Raw genomic sequence first — 27,837 nt, 5'->3', positions numbered from 1 at the left:
TCTGACAACACTTCACTGTCTGGGAAGGGAGTCCACTGGGACTTGCTTCCTGGGAGGGGGGCTGTGGGAGGGGCTATGCCTCTACCCTGAGCTGCTGACCCCTGTTCCTGGGCTGGTGGCAGAGGCTGACCCTTATGCCACTGAGTCCAAGTTTCCCTGGGCATTTTGTCATTTTGGCCCTAATGTTTTGGGGCTTTATTTCTTCCAGGAAAGTGATGCTGCAGCTGAGCCAGCTGGTTCAGTGGAAGGAGCTGAGAAAGATGTTAAAGATAGGACTGAGGAAACGAAAGAGCCGCCCACAAGCGTCCCTGCTTCCCGAGACCACCGCCAGGTAAAGCGTCTCATGCCTGCCTGGTCGCCTTTCCAGGACGCCCTCATCCTTGCTGTCCATCCCATGGGCTGCTCCTTTTAGTCCCGTTCCTTCCACAGCTTAATCATTTGGTAAATATGTGTTAGGTGCTGGGGGTATAGCCATGAATGAGACCAGTTCCTGCCTTTGGGAGCTCACATTCTAGTGGGGAGAAAGACGTGAAAAGCCAGACTGTGCGAAGTGCCCTGGAGAGAAGTAGGGCAAGGGACTGAGGTGGGTACCAGTCAGGGCCTCTCCAAGGAGAACTCAGAGTGACAGGCAAGCCACGTGCCTATCTGGGGACATGCAAAGGCCCCAAGGGATAGTGTGGTGGGCTTGTTTAGGGGTCAGCAGGAAAGCTGCTTCTCCCAAGAGCAGGTGAAGGGAAGAGAGGCCAGGGTTAGGGCTGGGGTTAATGATGTTGGGACAGGAGTCCTTGGAGCCTGTGGTGGGTAGACCAGAAGCCGTTTGAAGGTTCTGAGCAGGGAAGGGATATGACCAGTCTGGCAACTGTGACAAGCGTCCTATGTTGGGGGCAAGCATGGAGCCTGGTATAAAGGTTGGGGTTTGGGTGCCTGTTCCAGGAAATTGCAACCAAGGACCAGACGGCTGTTCCTGGAGGGAAAACAGGTGATAATGAGAAAGCCAAGCCAAAGAACCTGAAGAGGCCAGAGGGGAATAACGGAAATAATGCAGCCCCTGTGAAAAATGAGAAGGAGCAAAGGAACCAGAGCACACAGCGAGCTAAGGAGAGGTGGGTGCAACTGGCTCAGGGAGGCGCAGGCCTGGCCCCCACCCAGCACTGGGGCTGGAAAGGGCCACGCCACCCCAGAGGAGATTCCCAGGCTGCCTTTTTGTTGACTCGCAGGGCAAAGGGCAACGCTCAGGAGGTAGGCAGGGGAGGGGCACCTGCCCCAATTCCTTGATTGGTTGAAATGCACCATCACATGGTCTCTGGGGACCTGGAGCAGCATGGACCTTACCGAAGTCAGGAGAGAGGCAGTCATGCCCCAGACTCAGTCACCCCCTCCCACCACCCCCAGCTCTTTGGAGCTGTGCAGAGATCACCCCACCCTGTGCCCACTGTCCTTCTCCACCATAGAGGGAGAGCCAAGGGGACCCACATGGTGGGCAGTCTGTCTGAAGTGTGGGCTCTCTTGCACTTTGCTAGGGTGTGTGTTAGTGCACGCCCAGAAACAAGATCGTGTGTGCACATGTGAGCCTGCATGTGTGTGTGGGCAGGGAGTAGAGAGGCTAGATCTAATCAGTGTTTTCCTATGTGACGTTCCCCCAGCCTGCTGAGCTCCGCGGAAGGAATCATGGTGTACTTCCATGCAATCATTTCTAAACATTTTGGATTCAACCCCGATCAACACAAAGTATATGTTAGGGGCGGAAAAGAACTCGGGAAGCCTGCATGGAATCATAATGTTTGCGAAATGCACTACAGCAAGTAAGTATATCCCAGTTGGCCCATAAGGAAATGTACAGAATGTCCAGTCTTTGAAATATATTGAAATCATAATTCTGATCAAGTTGATTAATTCTTAGAACTTTCGAAAGATGACTATTTCAAAAAACTCTTCCCTATAATGCAGTTCTTTGTCATACTTCATCTTGGTCTTCTTTCTGTCTCCGTGTGGAAGTAAGCCTTGTTCTAGAAGCATCCCTTCTTTCAGCATAGATTTATAGCATTAGGTCTGCACTCCATGTTGTGTTTGAGAATGAACATTTCTGGGAGAGGATTTTCACATAACCAGCTGCTGTCCTGTTTATTCACAGAGACTTACATGAGAACGGGTCCCTCATTGAAGGCAGCACCACCATTTCCAAGCAGTACGTGGATAAACCCATTCCTTACAAGTATGTTATCTGCCGAGGCAAGAACTCTGTGGAGTATGAGTTCATCTACAAAGAACAGGCAAAGAAAGGCGAGCACGTGAACCGCTGTCTGCGAGTGAAATCTTCCCTTCTGCACTCTGGAGGTAAGCCGAAGACTCTTGATCGATCAGCCTCTGAGGCTGGACGTTCCTCTCTGGAACAAAGGCTTTCTTTGTCCTCTGTGGGTCTTCTTTGCTTGGCATTGGCCCTGTCGTACCTCCTGGGTTTATGTTTTCTAAGCCTGAGCTTGGCAGCATGCTTCTGATCAGTTTAACTTAAGCACTCACAAGAGTAAACAAGGTAATGGACGTTTTCTAAGGGAAAGGAGAGAGGGTGGATCTGCTGAGAAGTGAGGGGATTGGGACATGGAGAGGCAGCCATGATTCTTTACCATCTGAGCTACTATTAGATGAAGCCTACTTAATATTAAAGTTCTTGTTTAAAAAGATTCATCTGTCAGCTTTTGAGAGATGGACCAGTCTGTCACCAAGACCAGGTGTTTTATTTTGTTTGTTTTTTGGGGGTGCATAAAACAGTTTTTTTGTATTCATTACTTCTGTAGGTTAGGAGTTTGGATGGAGCACAGCAGGGCTGGCTGGTTTCTGCTCTCTGATGTCTGGGGCCTCAGCTAGGCAGAATTGAAAGCTGGGAGTGACTTGATGCAATCATCTGGAGGGGTCTTTGCCATTGAAGCTGCCCGTGGCAGGGATCTCTGTTGGGTGTCTGACGGCAGTAGAGGTCAATGGAGCAGATGCTTGATTATTTTGAATTGGCCCAAAGACAGAAGAAACTAGTCATGTTCTCTTCTTAAATGTGCCCAAGTGTTGACTCGATTGCCTGCCTTTACAAGGCTCTCTTCTATATGGGCTGATTGCAGAGTCCCATGATCCTTTTTGACTTTGCCCTGCACTTGCTGGATGATCCAAACTGGCTGTTTCCATGCTTGAGATGACCCCTCATCAGACAAGAGCTGGTGCTAAACTAGTCTTTGCAGAAGACATGGTAGTGATTTGGGATGGCAGGTCTCGTTTGCTTTTATTTAAGAAGCACTGCCTTAGTCACTTCAGATTTTATCTGGCTGGTTCCTGGTACTTAAGCTGTCAAACCAGATAGAGATGCACTTTTTAATACAGAGCCAGGCATTTTAAAGTCCATTAAAAAGATTTTCTTTTCTTCTTTCTTTCTTTTATTGAAGTATAGTTAGTTGTTGTGTTAGCTTCAGGTGTACAGCAAAATTATTCAGTTATTTATTTTTTTCAGATTTTTTCCTTTATTAGCTTATTACAAGATATTGAATATATTTCCTTGTGCTATTACATTAAATCCTTGTTGCTTACCTGTTTATATATAGGTATGTACCTCTTAACCCTACACCTAATTTATCCTCCCCCCACCTACTTTCCCAATTGGTAATCATGTTGGTTTACTTTGTGTGTGAATCTGTTTCTATTTTGTAAATAAATTAATTTGTATTATTTTTTGATTCCACATATAAGTGATATCATATAATATTTGTCTTTCTCTGTGTGACTTAATATGATAATGTCTAGGTCCATCCAGTTGCTGCATATGGCAATATTTCATTCTTTTTTAATCACTGAGTAATATTCCAGTGTGTATATGTGTGTATGTGTGTATATCATGTCTTGTCTATCCATTCATCTGTTGATGGACACCTAGGTTGCTTTCATGCTGGGCTATTGTAAATAACATTAGGGTGCATGTATCTTTTAAAAATAGAGTTTTCATGTTTTGTGGATATATGCCTAGAAGTAGGATTGCTGGATTATAGGGTAGCTCTATTTTTAGTTTTTTGAGGAGCCTCCATACTGTTTGCCATAGTGGCTGCACCAGTTTACATTCCCATCAACAGTGCAGGAGGATTCCCTTTTCTTTACACCCTCTCTAGCATTTATCTGTTGACTTTTTGATAATGACCACTCTGACCAGTGTGAGGTGATACTTTATTGTAGTTTTGATTTGCATTCCTCTAATAATTAGTGATGTTGAGCATCTTTTCATATGCCTATTGATCCTCTGTATGTCTTATTTGAATAAGTGTCTATGAAGTCTTCTGCCCATTTTTTGATTGTGTTGTTTGTTTTTTGACTGAGTTGTATGGACTGTTCATTAAACAGATTTTTAAGTTGGAGAGTTAACGCAGAATTGCCAAACAACTTTATTTTTTAGATGCTTTCTTAATCATGATATTGTACTAAATAGAGTTTTTCTTTTTTTTTTTTCCACTTTGGGTCTTCAATGCTGCATAGACTTTTTCTAGTTGTGGCAAGTGGGAGCTACTTTCTAGTTGCTGTGCTTGGGCTTCTCACTGCAGGGACTTCTATTGTTGCAGAAGATGGGCATTAGGGTTTGTGGGCTTCAGTAGTTGAGGTGCATGGGCTTGGTTGCTCCATGGCACATGGAATCTTCCGATAACAGTGATTGAACATGTGTCCTCTGTATAGGTACATGGATTGTTTACCACTGGACCACCAGGGAAGTCTGAGTTTTTTAGTAATTACATTTTTCCAGCTTTTAAAAAGAAATCAGTGTTAGAACTTTTCCTTCCTTGTTGCGAAAGTCCACGGGCACTTTAGTTACTTCTTTGTGTGGGCTGTCCTATTTAGATGTTCTGCTGGTAGACTGACCTTAGAGCTCCCTGGAAGATGGTACCTGGGTTGCTTGGGTTAAATTGGGCACTTTAAGCAGGAAGGAGGTGAGTCATAATAACCAATGGAAGGGCTAATTGGAAGGCCAAGGAGGGCCTTCATTGGCTTCTGAGGGTCTGGAGGTCACTTCTTGGACCCAGGTGGGGGAGTGCCCCAGCCCCTAACATCATCCATGATTTGTGAGGAGTGTCTGGAAGGCACTGGAATTTTGTTGATTGAGTAAAGTGCCGGAGTCCAACTCCAGCAGTCATTCAGCCTGAAGAGGTGAACGGTCTTGGCGAGAGAAATGACACAGCCTCTCAATTTTCCATGGACTGCCTGTTTATTCCAAGTTTAAGATTCTCTTTTATATTTTTTACAAAAACATTAGGCCAGAGGTTTGACATTTTCAGTTCCCCCTCTCCCAGATTTATTATCTCCATAAATCATTGTTGCTCCTCAAACAGAGTTCCCGCTTCAGTGATTCTCTCCGAATTAACCTTATCATCTATTATCTACCGCCTCTAATGTGTCCTATAGTTAATTTGTGATTACATTGTAACTCATGCTAAATTCCTCAGTTTACTAATCTTCCTAAGTCCTGTTTGCCGCTAACATCCTGAGCTCACTATCTCTTAAAAAGGCTTCTAGCTATAGTGTCTCTAAAAATTCCTAACTTCTATAAGCTATAGTAAAATATGCTAACTTCACAACATTCCTTAAATCTTTAACCTCTAACTGTTCTAATTATTTCCAAGCCCTAAATTCAGTAAACTCCTTTGCCATAAACATTCTCCTTGCAAATAGGCTTCAGATATCAATCTCTCCCATGGCCTCAGTTCAGTTCAGTCGCTCAATCGTGTCCGACTCTTTGCGACCCCATGAATTGCAGCACACCAGGCCTCCCTGTCCATCACCAACTCCCGGAGTTCACTCAGACTCACTTCCATCGAGTCAGTGATGCCATCCAGCCATCTCATCCTCTGTTGTCCCCTTCTTCTCCTGCCCCCAATCCCTCCCAGCATCAGAGTCTTTTCCAATGAGTCAACTCTTCACATGAGGTGGCCAAAGTACTGGAGTTTCAGCTTCAGCATCATTCTTTCCAAAGAAATCCCAGGGCTGATCTCCTTCAGAATGGACTGGTTGGATCTCCTTGTAGTTCAAGGGACTCCAGAGTCTTCTCCAACACCACAGTTCAAAAGCATCAATTCTTCGGCACTCAGCCTTCTTCACAGTCGAACTCTCACATCCATACGTAACCACAGGAAAAACCATAGCCTTGACTAGGTGGACCTTAGTCAGCAAAGTAATGTCTCTGCTTTTGAATATGCTATCTAGGTTGGTCATAACTTTCCTTCCAAGCAGTAAGCATCTTTTAATTTCATGGCTGCAATCACCATCTGCAGTGATTTTGGAGCCCCCCAAAATAAAGTCTGACACTGTTTCCACTGTTTCCCCATCTATTTCCCATGGAGTGATGGGACTGGATGCCATGATCTTCGTTTTCTGAATGTTTAGCTTTAAGCCAACTTTTTCACTCTCTCTTTTACTTTCATCAAGAGGCTTTTTAGTTCCTCTTCACTTTCTGCCATAAGGGTGGAGTCATCTGCATATCTGAGGTTATTGATATTTCTCCTGGCAATCTTGATTCCAGCTTGTGTTTCTTCCACTCCAGCGTTTCTCGTGATGTACTTTGCATAGAAGTTAAATAAGCAGGGTGACAATATACAGCCTTGACGTACTCCTTTTCCTATTAGGAACCAGTCTGTTGTTCCATGTCCAGTTCTAACTGTTGCTTCCTGACCTGCATACAGATTTCTCAAGAGGCAGGTCAGGTGGTCTGGTATTCCCATATCTTTCAGAATTTTCCACAGTTTATTGTGATCCACACAGTCAAAGGCTTTGGCATAGTCAATAAAGCAGAAATAGATGTTTTTCTGGAACTCTCTTGCTTTTTCCATGATCCAGAGGATGTTGGCAATTTGATCTCTGGTTCCTCTGCCTTTTCTAAAACCAGCTTGAACATTAGGAAGTTCACGATTCACGTATTGCTGAAGCCTGGCTTGGAGGATTTTGAGCATTACTTTACTAGCATGTGAGATGAGTGCAATTGTATATCAATAACCTCAGATATGCAGATGACACCACCCTTATGGCAGAAAGTGAAGAGGAACTAAAAAGCCTCTTGATGAAAGTAAAAGAGGAGAGTGAAAAAGTTGGCTTAAAGCTCAACATTCAGAAAACGAAGATCATGGCATCTGGTCCCATCACTTCATGGGAAATAGATGGGGAAACAGTGGAAACAGTGTCAGACTTTATTTTGGGGGGCTCCAAAATCACTGCAGATGGTGACTGCAGCCATGAAATTAAAAGACGTTTACTCCTTGGAAGGAAAGTTATGACCAACCTAGACAGCATATTCAAAAGCAGAGACATTACTTTGCTGACTAAGGTCCATCTAGTCAAGGCTATGGTTTTTCCAGTAGTCATGTATGGATGTGAGAGTTGGACTGTGAAGAAGGCTGAGCACCGAAGAATTCATGCTTTTGAACTGTGGTGTTGGAAAAGACCCTTGAGAGTCCCTTGAACTGCAAGGAGGTCCAACCAGTCCATTCTGAAGGAGATCAGCCCTGGGATTTCTTTGGAAAGAATGATGCTGAAGCTGAAACTCCAGTACTTTGGCCACCTCATGTGAAGAGTTGACTCATTGGAAAAGACTCTGATGCTGGGAGGGATTGGAGGCAGGAGGAGAAGGGGACAACAGAGGATGAGATGGCTGGATGGCATCACTGACTCGATGGAAGTGAGTCTGAGTGAACTCCGGGAGTTGGTGATGGACAGGGAGGCCTGGCGTGCTGTGATTCATGGGGTCGCAAAGAGTCAGACACGACTGAGCGACTGAACTGAACTGAATCCCAATAAACAGAGAGATGTCTTCCCACCCCTCTTCCTCCTTCTAAGCCTCCTGTGAGCACTTTCATTGGTAGAAGCCACTGTTGAAGGCAGGCAGAATGGAGATTCTGGGCTCCGCCCCGTGATGCAGGGAGACCAGAGGGGAGGTGTGTGTGCTGGTGGCAGAAACAGCCGTCACTGGCAGTCTGTCTGTTCCAGTGTCTTTTGCCTTGTGCTGTGTTTTGCCTGAAACTGACGCTGCTGTGTCTGTTCCTCACCTACCCTCTCAGCCTCTTTGCTTTTGTCCCAACTCCAGTTTTCTCTCAGATTCAGCTGTTACAGCCACATCCCTGTTTTGCTGAACTTTAGTTGGTTTGGGTTTTTGTTGGGGGGGAGGGAGTGGGTTGGGGGCAGGGGACTTTACTGTGCAACTTGGGGGAATCTTCGTTCCCAGACTAAGGATTGAACCTATGGTCTCTGCAGTGGAAGTGTGGAGTCCTAACCACTGGACCACCAGGGAATTCCCAGTCTGATCATCTTTAATGGATGAATTTAGCCCATTGGCATGAGCTTTGACTATCAATGGAAAACTCACTTTTGACAAATTACCTTATCTTTCTATCTACCTTGTTTTCCATGTTCTTTTTTGTACTTTTTCTAGCTTTTGGATTTTTTCTCTTTTCTCTATGAGGTTGGAACTTAAATATTTTATTTCTAATCTTCTAGTAGATTCTTTGAGACCAAGACCATTAATGTCGCTCCCTGCCCCACTGTCCTGGGGTCGAGGGTGTCCCATGCCCAGGACCCTGACTGGCACTCCCCCCACCTCCAGGGCACTAGCCGTCTCAGGCCAGCAGCTTTCACTCACCTTTTCTCTGGAAGAATGTTTAGAGCAGGGAAAGCTTCCGCAGGAGCTGACGCTTGAGGTCGGATCCAAATAGTGATCCCGAGTTATTGTTGGGCAGGGCTGGGATGGGGCAGGGATGTGTGAGCAGGGCCTTCCAGCAAAGACAAAAGGCTGGGCAACAAGAAGCAGGAGGCTTGTTCAGAGGCTTGACTTTCTGATTTTCATGGCTATTTTTATGCACTTGTGTTGCCGCTGGTGTCTTACTGACCTCTTTGCCTTCTAATTAGTTGACAATTGATTTTCCTGGGTTTTCTAGGTCTGCACTCACATCATTTCAGATGGTTATAAGAGCAAGCATGAGTTCAACCCTTGCCCCATGTTGAGTACTGTTTTGTCTGCTCTGGTTACCACTGTTCCCAGGACAGAGGAAATGAGCCCTTGCACCAAGTAATATACCAAAATGGTGCACAGTTCCTAGTAAGTGATGCAGTTTCAGTATGAAATTTTTGACCTTCACGTGGTAATTTTCTAAGGAACTCACGTACCAAGTATGCTGAGCCATCTAGTTCAACAAAGGTATGTTTCAAGTACTTTCAGGGTAGTTGCAGGGTGTCTTGGTTACTTGTCCTAAACATCTGTGCTACCTCTGAGGTCAGGCCCCACGTTGCTCATCTGCGGCTGGGTGCCCAGCTGGAGTGAGTGCTGGCTGCGTTCTGTTTACCACATTCTGTAATTTTCCTTTTTTTCTTCTCTTCTTTGGCTCCTTCTTTCCCTTCTTTGATTCCTTCATGTTTCTTCTGGTCAAGATCAACCTTCCAGGGCGGAGTGTTCAGGTCTAGTGGGTTTCAATGCCCCTAAGTATAATATTCTCTTTATTCTTAGATTGGCATCAGTACGATGATATAATTTGTATGAAGCCCCCTGGGACAGTTCAGAGATTGGTGGATCGTCTAACAGACGGTACGAGGAGACAGTTGGTGAAAGGGAAGGAGATCTCAGCTGCCGTCATGCTGGATCGCATCTTCAGCATTCTTGAAACCTGGAACGCCATCAATGTAAAGAACTTTTTCACCCAGTTCCAGCAGTTCTATTCTGTCGTTCGTGTGCCCATGATCTATGAAGGAGAAGAACAGCCGTGGATTGCTCTACAGTATGAAGAGAAGCAGGTAGTAGGGGTGTCAGCAGCATCTCCCTTCCCCGTCTCCTGGGCGCTCAGCGTCACCTCACCACCTAGTGGCCAGACGACTCCAAGACTCAGTGGGTGGGGTGGATGGGGGCAGGCTATTTCAGCCTCTTGTCTCCTCGTGCCCCCTCTAGGGAATTCTTGGTCCTCCTCATTTTTTGACTCCTCCCACATCCTCACCAGAGCTTCCCTGGCCGCTCAGAGGGTAAAGAATCTGCCTGCATTGCAGGAAACCTGGGTTCAGTCCTGGGGTTGGGAAGATCCCCTGGAGAAGGGAATGACAACCCACTCCAGTTTTCTTGCCAAGAAAATCCCATGGACCGAGGAGCTTGGCAGGCTACAGTCCATGGGCTCACAGAGAGTAGGACACGACTGAGGGACTAACACTTTCAGTTTCAACCCCTCCAGACCCACCTCCATTACTGGTCCCACCCGTCCCCTCCACTACCTGGTCCCGCCTCCTCACCTGCCCCCTACTGGTCCTACCTCCTCACCTGCCCTTTCCCTCCACGACAAGAAGACTGGCATCCTCCTCCACGGCATCTCCAGCTACTGTGTGGTACGGCTTAAGCATTTTTGAGACAGACCTAGAGCCACATCTGAGATGACTAGTGAACTCTTACAAGGCTCAGGACCCCAACCTGAGATCCTCTCCAGCATGCTGAGGCCTCTGGATGTACCACTGGTGGTACCTCCCAAAGTCCCGGGGCAAGGGGATGCTCAGGCTTTAGAGGGGAGGCAGGTAGAGGATGACTCCTCCCCAGAGATTTCCCTGCCCCTCATTCCTCAGGGCCCTACCCAGCTCACAGGAAACGAAGCTCAGTGACGGGCAGGTCCTGACACCTCTGGTAGGTTCAACACCATGGTTATGCATTTTCCTTTTTCCCTGGGACCAGGTCAGGAGGCACCTATGGGAGTGTTTGACAAAGAAAATGGCACCATTTCTGGAAACCAGTGGGGACCCCCTGCCTGAAGGCTGCCCAGTGAAGAGTAAATTGAGAATGGGCATGATTGTCCTTTCGTTAGTGGAAAAATTCGACTTCGTCTTACTGGAAAAAGACCTGGCCTCACTCTGTCACCTCCTTCACTCAGATGCCAGATCATCAGATGCCTTTTGCAGGGACCTGAAACACATCTTTGAACCATCTCAGAGGTAGTGTGTGTGTGTGTGTGTGTGTGTGTGTGTGTAATGATTTCCTAGCTCTCTAATGGTTTTTATCTGATTATAAAAATAAGAGCTTGCCATAGAATGGATGAAAACATACAAGAAAAAAATGACCTGTAATTTTACCACTCACTATTGTCATTTCAGTGTTTATCAGTCTAGCCTTTTTCTAGTCTATGTACTGTTTTTCATTTTATTACATATTCTATTGAATACTTGCTTTTGAGAGGGTTTGAGGTGTATCATGGACTTCCCCTGTGGTGCAGTGGTAAAGAATCTGCCTGCTAATGCAGGAGACATGGGTTTGATCCCTGGGTCTGGAAGATCCCTTGGAGGAAGGCATGGAAGCCCACTCCAGTATTCTTGCAGTTTATACGGTAGCAAAGAGTTGGACATAAATGAAGCTCCTGAGCATGCAAGCATGCAAGGTGTATCATGTCTTAGCCCTGTGGGCCTGTGTTTGGGGGGATGGGTCATAGTAAGACAATGAAGCTGGACTCAAAGATGTTTGTGGAAGCACTGTGGCCTCAGCTACTGTCGTTCCCAGTTTAGGAGCCACTGCCATGCCCATTACACAGGGCTGGGAGCACTGGGAGTGTGGAGGCTGCGGCCTGTCCCGAAGGCACTTATATTTCACTGGGTGGAGACGCCTCCCCAGAACCCTCTGATGATCCCCAGGTCTTTTTTCTGCAGCTGTTTGAATTGAACTCAAGAATAATATTGGGTAGCCTTCTCTGAGTAGCCAGTCTTAATGGACACTTGCTTCCTGGTTTTACAAATTTTAAACATCCAGTTAAATCCTGTCCAGAATTTAATAAAATTTTGAAAGAGAAAAGAAGTGCTGGCAAACGTACATGTGTTTGTAAGGAACATGGCATGTGTTATTCACAGGCTCCCCACTTACATGTAAGAAGTTGCTTTCTATTTAGATTTACTGTTGCTAGATGACTTGTGTTCAAGCCCCAGCTCTACACCAGGGACCTTCTGCAGATCACAAGCCTCTCTGAACCTCTGTTTCTCCCACTGTCATGGAGAATGGAAGGATGCCCTTGGGAGTTTGCTCAGGGGCTGCAAGAGGGCCTGTTCAGTGCCTGACACTGTTGTTGGGTGCCCAGTGAGCCCTGAGGTTTCTCCCTGGTCAGATACCCAGAGTGCTCTCCTGCTCTGTGTGAGGAGCTGTCCCTTCCCTAATGGATGTCAGACCCCCAGGTGGGCCTCACATTGGCCATCCTGGACTCACGTCCATTTCTGTTCCCTTTCTAGCTGGCGAGCGTCCTTGGTAAACCTGTGCCAAATGTGCATGGACAAAAAGGTTGACTCTTGGGTGTGTGCCCTGCCTGTGCTGCACCACTGCATGGACCTGTCCCTGCCAGCCCAGGGCTCAGTCATGCAGCCTGAGGACACCTGGGCAGCCCTTGAAGGCATCTCCTTCTCAGAGTTTCGGGAAACAAGACCAGATCAGTAAGTTTTGGACCTGCACTTGTGTATGTAAATTTTAGAATAATAACTGTGCTTCCAAGATCTCCAGTGGACTTCCAGTGTCTACTTACCTCTCTTTCTAGTGATGGAAGTAATATATTGCTTCCTTTAAAATTACTTCTTTAAAAAGTTTTAAACATGCAAGAAATGGAAAACTACAAAAATGGCCTGCAACCACAGAGATAATCATACACTTTGGCCTGTGTATTTGCAGGGTTGTGTCCAAATGTGGATATGTGGGTGCTTATATGTTTAAAAATAAACCGCAAAAGATAGATTATTTATTTTTCTTAGTTTTATTGAGATATAATTGAGGTACAGCACTGTTGAAGAAGTACAGCATAATATTTGACTTACATCATGAAATGATGACCAGTGATAAGTTTAGTGAACATCTATCGTCCATAGGTGCAAAATTAAAGAAACAGAAAAAAAATATTTCCTTTTTGATGAGAACTCTTTGGATTTACTCTCCTAACAACTTTTATGTATAATCCACTGTACTGTTAATTATATTTATCATGTTATACATTACGTCACTAGCACTTATCTATGTCTGGAAATCTGTGCCTTTTGTCTGGTTTTGTCCAATTGTCCCCTACTCCCTGCCTCTATAATAGATCATTTATCCTGGTCTATTCTGTTTTCCAACTTTCTTTTTTCACTTAACAGTGTGTTATATCAATTGTATGAATGATTTTATTTTTGCCAGTAAATACACACCTATTGTAATGACTGCTTAGTGTTGCAAATTTTATTTTGCTAGTTCTCTGTTCCTGGACACTTGGATTGTTTCTGCACATTCGCTTTGTAAGCATGTTTTGATGCACTTCTTTTTAATTTTCTGTGTCCAATTATTTCCTCAAGATAAATTCCTGAAAGTGGAATTGAAAAAGATCAGTGGCTTTGCACTCTGTAGGTACATAGTGAAGTACCATTTTGAGGTAAGCAAAGACTTTTTAGAGAAGACACAGAAAGCACAGTCTGTAAAAGGAAAATGGTAAATCCAATTTAAGTACAAAAACTAAATATAAAATACAAATTCAGTCAAAAATTAATATTAGCAGTTATTGCAAAGCACAGATAACATCCCCCATTTACTTTGTCTTTTGTCAAAGAAACTATTCCAAGTCTCACCAGCTCTCCCCAATCCAATAGGATCTAGCCTGTAGGATTTTAGAGATTGAAACAGTGAGCAAGCTAAATTAAATTATTGCTTCCTCACTATTATTGAAATTTTTTGAAATTAAAGCCAAATTAAGATTATTTATAAAATTATATATACCTCAAATGACTTTCAAGGGTCATTTATCTTGGAGACCAACTGTCTAGAAAAAATTTAGCTGGAGAATGACAAACATTAACACTGGTCTAAAATATTGTGTCTTTCAGGCAAAAGTGGCCTTTAGTATGTACTGAAGCTTTATCCACGTGTTTCTTGTAACCTCTGTCAGTTCTGTGGCACTTTGCTGTACAATATTTTCTTTCACATTGTCATCTTTTTGGGTGTCCAGACAGTGTTATAGAACAGAATGATTTAAAGACCTTCCCTGAACTGGGTTCATGTAGAATCCAGGGCATCATGCATCAACATGCTTAGTTCTTAAATTGTTACACCAACAATAGAAAATGGCATCAAAAGTTAAACCAAGAGCTTTTGCCATATCCAGCAATCCTACTTGTGGGTGTATTTCCCAAGGAAATGAAATAAATATCTCAAAGAGATATCTGCAGCCTATGTTCATTGCGGCATCATTCACAATAGCCAAGATGTGGAAACAACCTAAGCGTCTGTCAGTAAATGAATGGATAAAGAAGAACTGGTGTGTATGCATGTATACATATATATGTTGTATATATTTACACACCATATATATGTATACATGATGAAATATTATTCAGCCAGGGAAGCAAGGGAATCCTGCCACTTGCAAAACATGGATAGACCTTGAGGGCATTATGCTAAGTGGGATAAGGCAGATAAAGGCAAATACTATAGACATGATATCACATATGTGAAATCTGAAAAAAAGTGAAACTCACAAGAGCAGAGAGTTGAATGGTGATTACCAGGGCTGGGAGGTAAGGAAAAGTGATGATGTTTGTCAAACAGTACAAACTTCAGTATTCTGAGGACAAATTAATTCTGGAGAGCTAATGTACCACATAGTGATTCTAGTTGATACTATATTGTTTACTTAAAAGTTGGTCTCAGAGAAGATCTTAAAGATTCTCATACAGAAAAGAAATGGTAACTATATGACACAATGGATGCAGGTATCAAGTACTGTTACTGTGGTAATCACTTTGCAGGATGTAAGTGTATCAAAGCAACCCTAGACTTACAGTGTTATATGCCATATTTCAATAAAGCTGGAAAATACTTAATTCTTTTTTTTAAACTTTTTATTTTGTATTGGGGTATAGCAGATTAACAGTGTGGGGATCGTTTCAGGTGAACAGTGAAGGGACTCACCCATACATATATATGTATTGAAAATGCTTAATTCTTGGTGAATTTTTTTATTATTGTGGTAAAATATACATAACCTACAATTTTACATCACTGAAAAATGATGTAAATTTTACATTTAAAATTTTAATCATTTTAAGTGTATACCACAACAGTGGTGTTAAGTACATTCACTCTGTTGTGTGACCAATACCTCTATTCATCTCCAGAACCTTCCATCTTGTAAAACTGAAACTGTGTTCTCGATAATCAGTAGCCTATTCTCCCACCAACACCAGTCGCTGGTCCCCACTACTCTGCTGTCTGTCTCTATTAATCTGACTTCTCTAGGGACCTCACATAAGTGGAATCAAATTATTTGTTCTTTTGTGAGTGGCTGATTTCACTGAGCGTCTTGTCCTTAGAGTTCATCCATGTTGCTGAATTCTTGATACTGTTTACTTCTTATTTGACCGAGTTGTTGGCATTTCAATTATGTTTTAAATCAGAACTTTCTAGATCCCTTCTAAAAATTTTAATTAACTTTGTTTCTTTTACTGATCTCACTGCTGCTCTCTTTTTCTGTTCCAATTTTCCCTTATAAGGAAACAATTACTCGAGCTAATGGAAAAAAACATTTATTTGCTGAATGTGGATAAGTATCTGTTCCGATCCTGGTTCAGTTTGCTTCCTCTGAGTAACTTGGCTCCTTACATGGAACACCTCATCGATTACCTGAGTCAGTGTCCCCTGCGTGTCCTGGACTGTCTTCTAGGGACTTGGTACCGTCTGGACGGACTTCAGGAAATCTCTCAAAGAAACCTCGAGGTTTGTTGTCCAGAATCGGCTCTTGAGACCTTGCTTAACAAAAGCAGGTCAAAAACTAATCTGTCAGAGTTTGTGATTCTCCTTTTCTGAAAACCTGACCTGGTAAAGCACTTAGATTTAAGAGAACTGGGAAGGGTCAATATTTCTTAGGGTAAGGGATTAATTTACTTGAGTTTATTCTGTTTCAGTAAACAAAATTGAATAAAACAACAGCCTTTGGATATGTGAGACTGTGCAAGTCAGGGTTAGAAGTTATCCTGCATGCTGGTCCACTTCCTAATTGCTATTGTCCTTTCCCATTTTGGGGAGAAGATGGTTTAATTTTAAATTCTAAGTTTTAATTGTAACAGGTATAAGATTAGTACTTGAGCCCCTTAAAGCTTGTTTATAGAAAGAAAATTATTATGCCTTATTATGTTGGATTTTTTTGAGGGGAGGTCTGTTTTAGCAAAGATAGTGGCATCATGATTAAATCTTCCCTTTTTTCTTTTCTTCCCCACCCTAGAGTATTAAGAACACTTTTAATATGCTGTTGTACCTTCTGTATATTTATCAGGAAAAGTAAGTAGAAAAGTAAAAGGTAATCTCTCTTGTACAAGATTATCCCTTATGATTGGGTTTATGCCATATTTGCTGTCATTAATGTAAGGCCATAAATTAATATATATTCCACTTCTTTTTTCAAGGTGTTGATGTAATCATCCTACTTTTTTAGAAAGGGAAAAGCTTAGAAATCAGGTGCTAACATTTCAGTTTATTTTCATCTAATTTTTTTCCTGTGCATTTTTGTCATTTATTTTTAAGTGATTATCATCATATTACATATTCATGCTTGTGTCCTGCATCTTATCAGCATTTACTCTTCAGATTTTTTTTGCAAGTCAGAGAAGCTGAAAATAAATACAAAGGTAGCTTTCCATAATGATCTGAAGTCATTTGCTCCTGCAAATATGTGTGAGCTCTGACACCCTGGAAGCACAGTGTACAAAATGAACAAATGTGGGAGAGAAGGTAATTTTTTAGATTCTCAGAGCACTGCCAGGGTCGCCTCACCTGAATTCTTAGAGTGTTCAGGATGGAGGTGGGAGTGTCAGATCTTCATTAACACCAAGCACCTGGGACTTCATGGACTCCATCTAATTCTGTGTATTACAGAATCACCCCAGTAATTCCTGTCTCTTGCCACCTTCTAAACCCTCCTCTGATCAGCTCCCTACCTCTCAGCTCTGGTCATGTATCAGCCAGTAAGCAGTTCCACTCAGAACTGAAAGAAATTTAATGCACAGGACATATGCTTCTAGCATTTCTTTCTTTTTTTCCCTCCCTGTAGCTTACTGATTCTTTTTTAAAAAAATTGTATGGTATTTGAATCTTTGGTAATATCCATCCTTAAGATTTTTTTCGAACAAAGGAATACGCTTGGAAATGGTTTAACTTGCTTTTGTTAAAACAGTTCAGACCATGGAGGCAAACCAAGAAGAGTTTTATTCCTTTTTATCTTAGTCACGATTTCAAAATTAATGGAAATGTTCTGGATGTTATCCTATATGGGATCAAGTACATGCCTTCCTTGTAGGCGTTTTAAAGGGAAGGAACTTGTCATGAATAATGGGTACTGTTTTCTAATTCCTCCTAAATTACTTCATTCATTTCTCTCAACTCTTTGTGGGTTAGGATTCTTGAAGAGCCCTTGATACAGTCCTACTTGACTGTGTGCCTGAAACTTCACGAAACTACCTGCAGAATATCAAAAGCCCACACGTTTTATGAGATGCCTGCCTTATCTGCTGAGATTGTTTGCAGAATTATTATACTTAAACCTGTAGTGGTAAGTGGAACATGTACACACAATGCCATACCCAGCAGAGCTATGGAACCTGAGGCATCCTCTGTTCAAAAAGGAGACAGGCTGATTCTAGGAGTGCTGGGATGACAGAGCGGCTGATTCCGCCACTAGGTGTGTCAGCACATGCCTGATGCTGGGTTTTGTTCTGCTCATGAGGCTATTTTGGTGAACCAGGGTCTGCATGCTTGCCCTCCAGGGCTTACGTTAGAGGGAAGAATGGAGGAAGGAGGCAGTGCAGGAGTTCAAGTGTAGAGTATTAGCTGTGACTGGGTAAATTCAAGAGCCCAGCAAGTGACCAGGACTTCAAGCAAGAATCTCCCCTCCCAAATTCATGTTCATGCCTAGTCTTTCCCTCCTGAGCCTTTTTCCTGTTCACTGAAACTCAGGTACAGTAGCAAGGTCCACACACCTCAGTGCATACCTAAGAGCCTTTCCACACAAGCACCACCTCCCGCATCAAGCTGTAGGAACAATCCAGAGTTCTGTGCCCCCTCCCTCCACACCTCCCAGTGGTAAGCACTCTTCTGATTACTACCATCACAAGTTAGTTTTACCTGTCTTGGAACTCTGTCCTTTTTTGTGTCTGGCTTTCACCGTTCAGCACATCTCTGAGATCCATCTGTGATGTTGCATGTGTCTACAGCTCATTTATTCCCATTGTTGTGTGGTCTTCACCCGGTTGAGTTTGAGCTTCCACAGGAAGGTGATAGATGATTTTCTATTTAGACCGACCATTTGACAAGTCAGAACTGTGATGTTAGTGATATAATTAAGTGTGTATTTTATCTTTGTTTCTTTTCACTTTTCTTTTTTAAAAAAATACCAAGGGAACATTTAAAAATAAACATTGGTAAGATGATTGCTTTTTCCTGAAGTGGATATTATTTAAACCATCCTAGGCAGGTGCCAACTTCTCGATAAACTGTGTTCAAGAAATGTGAAATTTGTTAGTTCCAGTATATGTCCCTGCAGAAATAACTATCTTGAACATTGGTTGGGATCTCAGATTAGTGTAACCACAGTCTGGTCCAAATTCTCTACCTGTGCCATAAAAACGAAAAGCTCTGCAAAACTGAAATTAAATAAAACCAAAGTATATGAAGAGGTTTTGAACGCTTTTGGTTATGTGCCAATATAAAGGGTTGATAGGATTGACAGGATATCAAGTGGAGAAAAACAAGGAGCAAAGGCAAAAGTTCTAGGGAAGATTTGTAGGCTTGGGTTGTTCGCTTACAGCCCATCATCTGCTGGTTGCAGGGCACAGCCAGATGGAGAAGAGAGGTGCCTGGCAGCAGGGATGCATAGGAGGGGGCAGTCCAGTGAGCACGTAATTGCAGCACCGTGGGTTCATACTAAACTGGAATGGCCATAAGGTGCCCTGGGTGTTTCTCCCACTTGCCTGGCTGGAGATAGAGCCTAGGTCTAGGCTAGGCCAGATTGCAGATGGCATGCACACCCTGCTAAAGTTTCTGGATCACTGGAGAAGTTGCTGGCCCATTTGATGACTTTCAGTTTGGGCCAGCATGTCCCATTTTCAGCTGAGAACTGTTGCTGGCCCACACTACCCATATCCTGTGTGCTATTCTCCCAGCATAGCTGTACCCCTTCCCACACATAACCCAGCCGACCCCTCACACTCTGCCCAGAGCTCCCTGAATCTTTCAGGGGAGAACCTGCCCCCACAAACACACCCAAGACTGGATACAGCACCCTTTGTGTGTTAGTTGCTTAGTTGTGTCCGACTCTTTGCGACCCCATGGACTGTAGCCCACTAGGCTACTCTGTCCATGAAATTCTCCAGGCAAGAATACTGGAAAGGGTTGCCATTTCCTTCTCCAGGGGATCTTATTGACCCAGGGATCGAACCTGGGTCTTCTGCTTTGCAGGCAGATTCTTTACTATCTGAGCTATAGGGAAGTCCCCAGCACCCTTTATGTGCCTTTCCTATCTTGTTACTTGCCCTGTTTACTGATTGTACTGGTCTCCCACTTAGCAATCAGCTCCTTGGGCAGCCTCCTCACTATGATGTCTCTAGCCCTTGGGCCAACCATCTCTGGAAGGAGGGAGTGACACCAGCAGATCCAGTTTGGGGGGCCTTGGCACTTACACAATCAGTGGGACTCAGCTGAAGCAAAGGAGAATACACATCAGAACTGGGAGAGTCCTCTTTCTAAGTGGGGCTGATGGCTCTATCCACTTTGTGGTAAAGATGCTTCTGATGAGAAAGGAGAGCAGGAAAGAGGAATCCCCATCCCTAGAGCCCTTGACCCCCAGGAAAAGGGGCTTTTCAGGGGGTGGGAATGAATGGAGAACCTCAAGGAAAGAGCACCAGGGTAGGGATTTGGGTTTCCTCCTGGCCCTAGCATGTCACTCGGGGACAGGGTTTACACGAGCTTGGCTTTCTGAGCTGCTGGAAGCTCTGAGCCTGTGGTGCACCCTTCTCCCTTGTCTGTCAGCCTTTCTCCGCTCAGAGACCAGGAGGTCTACTGGTTGGCAAGGCGGCATCACCTCTGTTATAGTTGCCTGGGGTCACTTGAGGGGACATCCATGCCACTGCTTCTCCTACCTCGACCCCCATGCTGTGCCCCCAGAGTGAACCTGAAGCACCGGGGAAATGAAAGTGCTGTGAATGTGCAGACTCTGCTGTGTGCATAGGTGGCGTCAGCCACAGAGGCAGGTGGAAAAGTATCTGGATGATCCTTTGGGTCTGCCATGTGGGGTCGATTCAACTCCGTCTCTCTCTTGCGGTGACAGGATTCAGCAGGAGGGCCCGGAATTGAAACTGGAAAGAAGAATTCAGTAAAAACGGTCTTCCAGGGGACCCTCGCTGCTACAAAATCTTGGCTTCGGAAAATTTTTAAAATGAGCATGTTCTGGGCTGGTTCACCTGTCGTCACCTTTGCTTACAGCAAGGAGATTGAGGTAAGCAAGTCCAGTGCAGGGGACACAGGGGTTTCCTCTGCGGAATGGACAGCTGCTCCCCTAACAGGACTGAGAGCATGGGCTCCCTGGCGGGTGGACTGTGGTCCCCACAGCAGTGGTGAGGCGGTGGGATGGGGAGACAGAGCTTGTTGGGACATGGTGGCCATTGGGGAAGGGCAGATTCATGTCTGATGCTGTGCTGAGGTTATGGGTCAGGTTATGATGTTGACAGTAGAAAATAAGATGAGAGCAAGGCCTCCATGAAAGGCAAACTGGGCTGAGCAGCATCTGAACGTGAGGAAATGAGAAATCAGACCCAAAAGGTTGTGAGGCAGGGAGGCTTCCAGAAACTGAGATGTGGACAGAATCTGTGCTGGGGAGGAGGGGGAGGAAGGGCCTAAAGACTATTGGCTCCAGGAAAAAGTTCTAGAAAGTGCCGCGAACAAACCGAACAAGTGGCCTTCTGACTTAGGCTGTTGTCTTCCAGTGGTACTTTAATGAGATCATCATAAAATCACATCACTGAAACTGTGTATGAACAAAAACAGATAACTCTCACTACATCTCAGCCTTATTCAGACATATTACCTGTCCACACCAAGGGTAGAAGATCATTGATCTGAACGCCCAGAGCCCAGAGCATCAGTATTCTGGCTCAGATGGTAAAGAATCTGCCTGCAATGTAGGAGACCTGGGTTTGATCCCTGGGTTGGGAAGATCCCCTGGAGAAGGGAATGACAACCACTCCAGTATTCTTGCTTGGAGAATTCCATAGACAGAGGAGCCTGGTGGGCTACAGTCCGTGGGGCTGTAAAGAGTTGGACATGACTGAGCGACTAACCCTTCACTTCAGAGCCCAGAACTCTGACCACTCACCCTCACAGGGACAGAGTCTAAGGTCAAAACAGAGAAAATATACATAAATCTTGAACTTGATTTGGAAGTTTTGTGGTTGGCAGTGGAATGAGTGTGGCAAGTCTGAAGCTACGTTGTGTATACTGTAAGGCTGGGCAGATGGACACAAGGGTTGCTGCTGTTGGAAGCTTGGGCTCTTTCTCATTGGAGGAGGGAACATGTGGAGCAGGGGAGGGGAAAGGAGGCCTATGGTTTGAAAAGAGCTAGAAGTGTAGTGTGAACTCATGATGTAAAAAGCAACATTTCCTAGCTCCATCCACTGAAAGGGCCTAGAGATGGTGACACCCAGGTCTGTGAGCACACCCAGCCATGGCTTCTAAATGCCATTCCCTCTAAAAAACAAAACAGAAAAACCCCTGTGCTTCTGGAAAGAACAGCAGATTCTAAAGGTGGGGCTGAAGAAGTACAAGGCCAGCCTGAAACACCTTGTATTACCATAAAGTAAAAGTACCTGAAATCAAATGGTGACATTTCACAAGCAGACAGGACCCAGGTGATATCCTAGGTTATACCCTGGAGGGCAAAAGAATGATTGTGGGAAAAAGTGGTGAAATCCAAATAAAGTTAGTGGCTTTGGTGATGATAATCTGCTGCTGCTGCTGCTAAGTCACTTCAGTCGTGTCCGACTCTGTGCAACCTCATAGACGGCAGCCCACCAGGCTCCCCCGTCCCTGGGATTCTCCAGGCAAGAACACGGGAGTGGGTTGTCATTTCCTTCTCCAATGCATGAAAGTGAAAAGTGAAAGTGAAGTCGCTCAGTCGTGTCCGACTCTTCAAGACCCCATGGACTGCAGCCTACCAGGCTCCTCCATCCATGGGATTTTCCAGGCAAGAGTACTGGAGTGGGTTGCCATTGCCTTCTCTGGATGATAATCTATCAATGCTAATTTCTTGGTTTTCACAACTGTAAAGTGTTAGCACTCGGGTTAATTGGGACTCTCTGTACTATCTTTGCAATATTTCTATTCATCTAAGATTATTCAGTTCAGTTCAGTTCAGTCGCTCAGTCGTGTCCGACTCTTTGCAACCCCATGAATCTCAGCACACCAGGCCTCCCTGTCCATCATCAACTCCCGGAGTTCACTCAGACTCGCGTCCATCGAGTCAGTGATGCCATCCAGCCATCTCATTCTCTGTCGTCCCCTTCTTCTCCTGCCCCCAATCCCTCCCAGCATCAGAGTCTTTTCCAATGAGTCAACTCTTCGCATGAGGTGGCCAAAGTACTGGAGTTTCAGCTTTAGCATCATTCTTTCCAAAGAAATCCCAGGGCTGATCTCCTTCAGAATGGACTGGTTGGATCTCCTTGCAGTCCAAGGGATTCTCAAGAGTCTTCTCCAATACCACAGTTCAAAAGCATCAATTCTTCGGCACTCAGCCTTCTTCACAGTCCAACTCTTACATCCATACATGACCACAGGAAAAACCATAGCCTTGACTAGACAGACCTTAGTTGGCAAAGTAATGTCTCTGCTTTTGAATATGCTATCTAGGTTGGTCATAACTTTTCTTCCAAGGAGTAAGCGTCTTTTAATTTCATGGCTGCAATCACCATCTGCAGTGATTTTGGAGCCCCCCAAAATAAAGTCTGACACTGTTTCCACGGTTTCCCCGTCTATTTTCCATGAAGTGATGGGACTGGATACCATGATCTTCGTTTTCTGAATGTTGAGCTTTAAGCCAACTTTTTCACTCTCCTCTTTTACTTTCATCAAGAGGCTTTTTAGTTCCTCTTCACTTGATGCCATAAGGGTGGTGTCATCTGCATATCTGAGGTTATTGATATTTGGTCTTGATTCCAGTTTGTGTTTCTTCCAGTCCAGCGTTTCTCATGATGTACTCTGCATATAAGTTAAATAAGCAGGGTGACAATATTCAGCCTTGACGTACTCCTTTTCCTATTTGGAACCAGTCTGTTGTTCCATGCCCAGTTCTGACTGCTGCTTCCTGAACTGCATACAGATTTCTCAAGAGGCAGGTCAGGTGGTCTGGTATTCCCATCTCTTTCAGAATTTTCCATAGTTTATTGTGATCCACACAGTCAAAGGCTTTGGCATAGTCAATAAAGCAGAAATAGATGTTTTTCTGGAACTCTCTTGCTTTTTCCATGATCTAGCGGATGTTGGCAATTTGATCTCTGGTTCCTCTGCCTTTTCTAAAACCAGCTTGAACATCAGGAAGTTCACGATTCACGTATTGCTGAAGCCTGGCTTGGAGAATTTTGAGCATTACTTTACTAGCGTGTGAGATGAGTGCAATTGTGCAGTAGTTTGAGCATTCCTTGGCATTGCCTTTCTTTGGGACTGGAATGAAAACTGACCTTTTCCAGTCCTGTGGCCACTGCTGAGTTTTCCAAATTTGCTGGCATATTGAGTGCAGCACTTTCACAGCATCATCTTTCAGGATTTGAAACAGCTCAACTGGAATTCTATCACCTCCACTAGCTTTGTTCATAGTGATGCTTTCTAAGGCCCACTTGACTTCACATTCCAGGATGTCTGGCTCTAAATGAGTTATCACACCATTGTGATTATCCGGGTCATGAAGATCTGTTTTGTACAGTTCTTCCATGTATTCTTGCCATCTCTTCTTAATATCTTCTGCTTCTGTTATGTCCATACCATTTCTGTCCTTTATCAAGCCCATCTTTGCATGAAATGTTCCCTTGGTGTCTCTAATTTTCTTGAAGAGATCTCTAGTCTTCTCCATTCTGTTGTTTTCCTCTATTTCTTTGCATTGATCGCTGAAGAAGGCTTCCTTATCTCTTCTTGCTATTCTTTGGAACTCTGCATTCAGATGCTTATATCTTTCCTTTTCTCCTTTGCTTTTCACCTCTCTTCTTTTCACAGCTATTTGGAAGCCCTCCCCAGACAGCCATTTTGCTCTTTTGCATTTCTTTTCCATGCGGATGGTGTTGATCCCTGTCTCCTGTACAATGTCTCAAACCTCATTCCATAGTTCATCAGGCAGTCTATCTATCAGATCTAGGCCCTTCAATCTATTTCTCACTCACTGTATAATCATAATGGATTTGATTTAGGTCATACCTGAATGGTCTAGCGGTTCTCCCTGCTTTCTTCAATTTCAGTTTGAATTTGGTAATAAGGAGTTCATGATCTGAGCCACAGTCAGCTCCTGGTCTTGTTTTTGCTGACTGTATAGAGCTTCTCCATCTTTTGCTGCAGAGAATATAATCAATCTGATTTTGGTGTTGACCATCTGGTGAAACCCAAGATTATTACATTAAAAGAAAAAAAAGGAAACAGAACCTAGCCTGCGGGGGCTCTTACTAGCCAAATCTGAGGCAATTTGAATATCAAAATGAGTAATGGCCAGAAGAGTATTATCATACTAGAGATTATCATATTAAGTGAAGTAAGGCGGGTGGAAAAAGGCAGATACCAAATACTATCACTTAAATGCAGAATCTAAAATACAACACAAATACCATAACCTCAGATATGCAGATGACACCACCCTTATGGCAGAAAGTGAAGAGGAACTAAAGAGCCTCTTGATGAAGTAAAAGAGGAGAATGAAAAAGCTGGCTTAAAACTCAACATTCCAAAGACTAAGATCATGGGCATCCAGTCCCATCACTTCATGGCAAATAGATGGGCAAACAATGGGAACAGTGCAGACTTTCTTTTCTTGGGCTCCAAATTCACTGCAGATGATGACTGCAGCCATGAAATTAAAAGACGCTTGCTCTTTGGGAGAAAAGCTGTGACCAACCTAGACAGCATATTAGAGAGCAGAAACATTACTTTACCGACAAAGGTCCGTATAGTTAAAGCTATGGTTTTTCTAGTAGTCATGTATGGATGTGACAGTTGGACCAGAAAGAAAGCTGAATGCCAAATAATTGATGCTTTTGAACTATGGTGTTGGAGAAGACTGTTCAGAGTCCCTTGGACAGCAAGGAGATCAAGTCAGTCAATCCTAAAGGAAATCAAACTTGAATATTCATTGAAAGCACTGATGCTGAAGCTGAAGCTTCAATACTTTGGCCACCTGATGCAATGACTCATTGGAAAAAGCCCTGATGCTGGAAATGATTGACAGCAGGAGGGGAAGGGGATGACGGAGGATGAGATGGTTGGATGGCATCACTGACTCAATGGACATAGGTTTGGGTGGACTTCGGGAGTTGGTGATGGACAGGCATGCTGCGGTACATGGGGTCACAAAGAGTTGGACACAACTGAGTGATTGAACTGAACTGAAAATAAAACACAAATGAACGTATTTATTAAACAGAGATAAATTCACAGGCATAGAGAATAGACCTGTTGGTTACCAAAAGGGAGAGGAGGTGGGGGAAGGATAAATTAAAGAGTTTGGTATTAACAGATACAAACTATTATGTATAAAACAGATAAACAAGATCCTACTATATAGCACAAGGAACTATCTTCAGTATCCTGTAATAAACCATAATGGGAAAGCAAAAAAATGTTTTCGCTGTCATAAAGGAAGAAAGAAAAGGAGAACTCCTCTAGAAAGGAGACATGATAATGCCATGTGTCCCTCAGTTGGACCCTGGACCCAGTCAGTTGACTAGTGAACAATGGCAAAATGTCGGCAGGGAGAAAGATGAGGAAGATGTCACCCTGAGTGAATGGGCCTCAGAGTGACACCTCTACTACTGTGTGTAGCAGGAGGGCCATGGGGTTGGGAATGCCTGCGCAGGACTTAGGGGCCAAGGGGCATGGCATCTGCAACTCTGGTTCAGCAGAGACAATGCCTGTTTCTAGATAGACTAAAGGGAACACAGAAGAGAAGGAGATAGAGCACCAACTTTAAATGTTGGGGAGTCTAGCTGAAGGTATGAGTGTCCCTATGCTGTTATTGCAACTTTCTCTTAAGTTTGAAATTTTTTGAAATGAAAACAATGGAGGGAAATCCTTTCTGGATGAGGAGCAGTAGTGGACCTTAGTGGTGACCTGGTCCAGTCAGGACCCTTTGTTTTATAAGGCTAAAGTGGGTTGCCCTGACTTACCAGTGATACAGCGGAGAACTGGACAAAAATGAGTCTGAACCCATGTGTCCTCAAAGCACTGTGCTCTTTGTCTCACCATAATTGTCTTCTTTCATAAAATTCCACGGTGGCATCTAGCTGTCTTACTGGCTGTCCCTTACTTGTGGATTTTGCAGGTCTGGAGGCGACTGGTGGAAATAAACTTCCCCATGGAGTATGACTGGAAGGAATCCTTGCTGGGGGACATGGCAGGGAGGCTCAAACAGGTACTGAAAGGCAGGGGATGATGTTCTTTTTGGAACCAGACCACATGGACTGGCCAGTACATGTGATGACTGCATTTGAATGGACAGGGCATTGGGTTCAGGTGACTCTGTTTCTGATTCAGCCTTAATAGTTTGACCACAGATGGTATCCCAGAGAAGAATAAGGGCACAGTTTTTGGCCACCAGGGGAATCCTTGGCTTGTGTGAAGTTCTAATAGGCACTAACTAAGCCTATGTGCTTTTTGCTCTAAGTGGCCTGTTGGTAACAAGAGCCTTGTTAAACCCAGTGACAACTGGGGGAAAACACAAGAGTGCTCTCCATTTTTAACTGAGGCCTGTGACCCTAGAAGATTCAGCTTTTTAAAAACACATGAGAATCTTATATGTAATTGTTAAATGGGTCTTTTTAGGAAAAGAGAAGCAAGGAAGAAATCTTTTTAAAAAGTTTACCTGTCTTTTGCGGGCTTCCCTGATAGCTCAGTTGGTAAAGAATCCGCCTGCAATACAGGAGACCCCGGTTTGATTCCTGGGTCCTGAAGATCCGCTGGAGAAGGGATAGGCTACCCACTCCAGTATTCTTGGGCTTCCCTTGTGGCTCAGCTGGTAAAGAATCTGCCTCCAATGCAGGAGACCTGGGTTCGATTTCTGGATTGGGAAGATCCCTTGGGAAAGGCTACTCACTGCAGTATTCTGGCCTAGAGAATTCCATGGACCGTATAGTCCATGGGGTCGCAAAGAGTCGGACACAACTGAGCGACTCTCACTTTCAGTTTCACTTGATTTTTGCAAGCTGCTGTGCCGGATGCTTTTTCTGCTAAGTAGGTATTTTGGCCTTTTTGGTCTAATGGTCAGAAGCAGGGAGGACATGCTTCTCATGGGATGGGAAGAAGGCCACAGTAATGGGGAGCTGATACAACACTAGGAAAGTGGGAATTACTAGGGTGTTTTCATTGCACAGGGTCTGAGAGTGTCGCACCCCTAACCTTCATCTTCCCGTCTTGCAGGAGAAGCCTCTCTCCCAGATTTCTGCCTTCTGCAACTTTAACTGGGATGCCACAAGTGCAGAAGACAGTGTGGCGAAATGCTTTGAGAAGTGTGCCATTGAAGCCGTGGGCTCGGTCTGCCAGGTGAACAACCTTTCCCACTCGGAACCGCATTTGGATGCATACTTGCTTTCTGACCTCAC

General features: G+C 44.2%; 1 protein-coding gene across 1 annotated transcript in view; it reads left to right on the top strand.

The window, feature by feature from the left end:
• LOC128065403 (E3 ubiquitin-protein ligase RNF213-like) overlaps window positions 1-27,837 on the top strand; it is a 118,221-nt gene that overhangs the window by 26,931 nt on the left and 63,453 nt on the right. Inside the window, exons 5-17 of the mRNA XM_052658592.1 lie at window positions 209-331; window positions 934-1,103; window positions 1,644-1,802; window positions 2,132-2,334; window positions 9,500-9,783; window positions 10,697-10,953; window positions 12,229-12,426; window positions 15,502-15,724; window positions 16,230-16,285; window positions 17,399-17,552; window positions 20,325-20,492; window positions 26,562-26,651; window positions 27,656-27,778. Of these exons, the coding sequence (XP_052514552.1) occupies window positions 209-331; window positions 934-1,103; window positions 1,644-1,802; window positions 2,132-2,334; window positions 9,500-9,783; window positions 10,697-10,953; window positions 12,229-12,426; window positions 15,502-15,724; window positions 16,230-16,285; window positions 17,399-17,552; window positions 20,325-20,492; window positions 26,562-26,651; window positions 27,656-27,778 (2,208 nt within the window). The remainder of the gene's footprint in view (window positions 1-208; window positions 332-933; window positions 1,104-1,643; window positions 1,803-2,131; window positions 2,335-9,499; window positions 9,784-10,696; window positions 10,954-12,228; window positions 12,427-15,501; window positions 15,725-16,229; window positions 16,286-17,398; window positions 17,553-20,324; window positions 20,493-26,561; window positions 26,652-27,655; window positions 27,779-27,837) is intronic.

This window comes from Budorcas taxicolor, chromosome 19 (assembly GCF_023091745.1).
Source record: "Budorcas taxicolor isolate Tak-1 chromosome 19, Takin1.1, whole genome shotgun sequence".
Lineage (NCBI taxonomy): Eukaryota > Metazoa > Chordata > Mammalia > Artiodactyla > Bovidae > Budorcas > Budorcas taxicolor.
The sequence above is the reverse complement of the archived record's forward strand: the minus strand, read 5'-3'. Positions and strand labels throughout refer to the sequence as shown.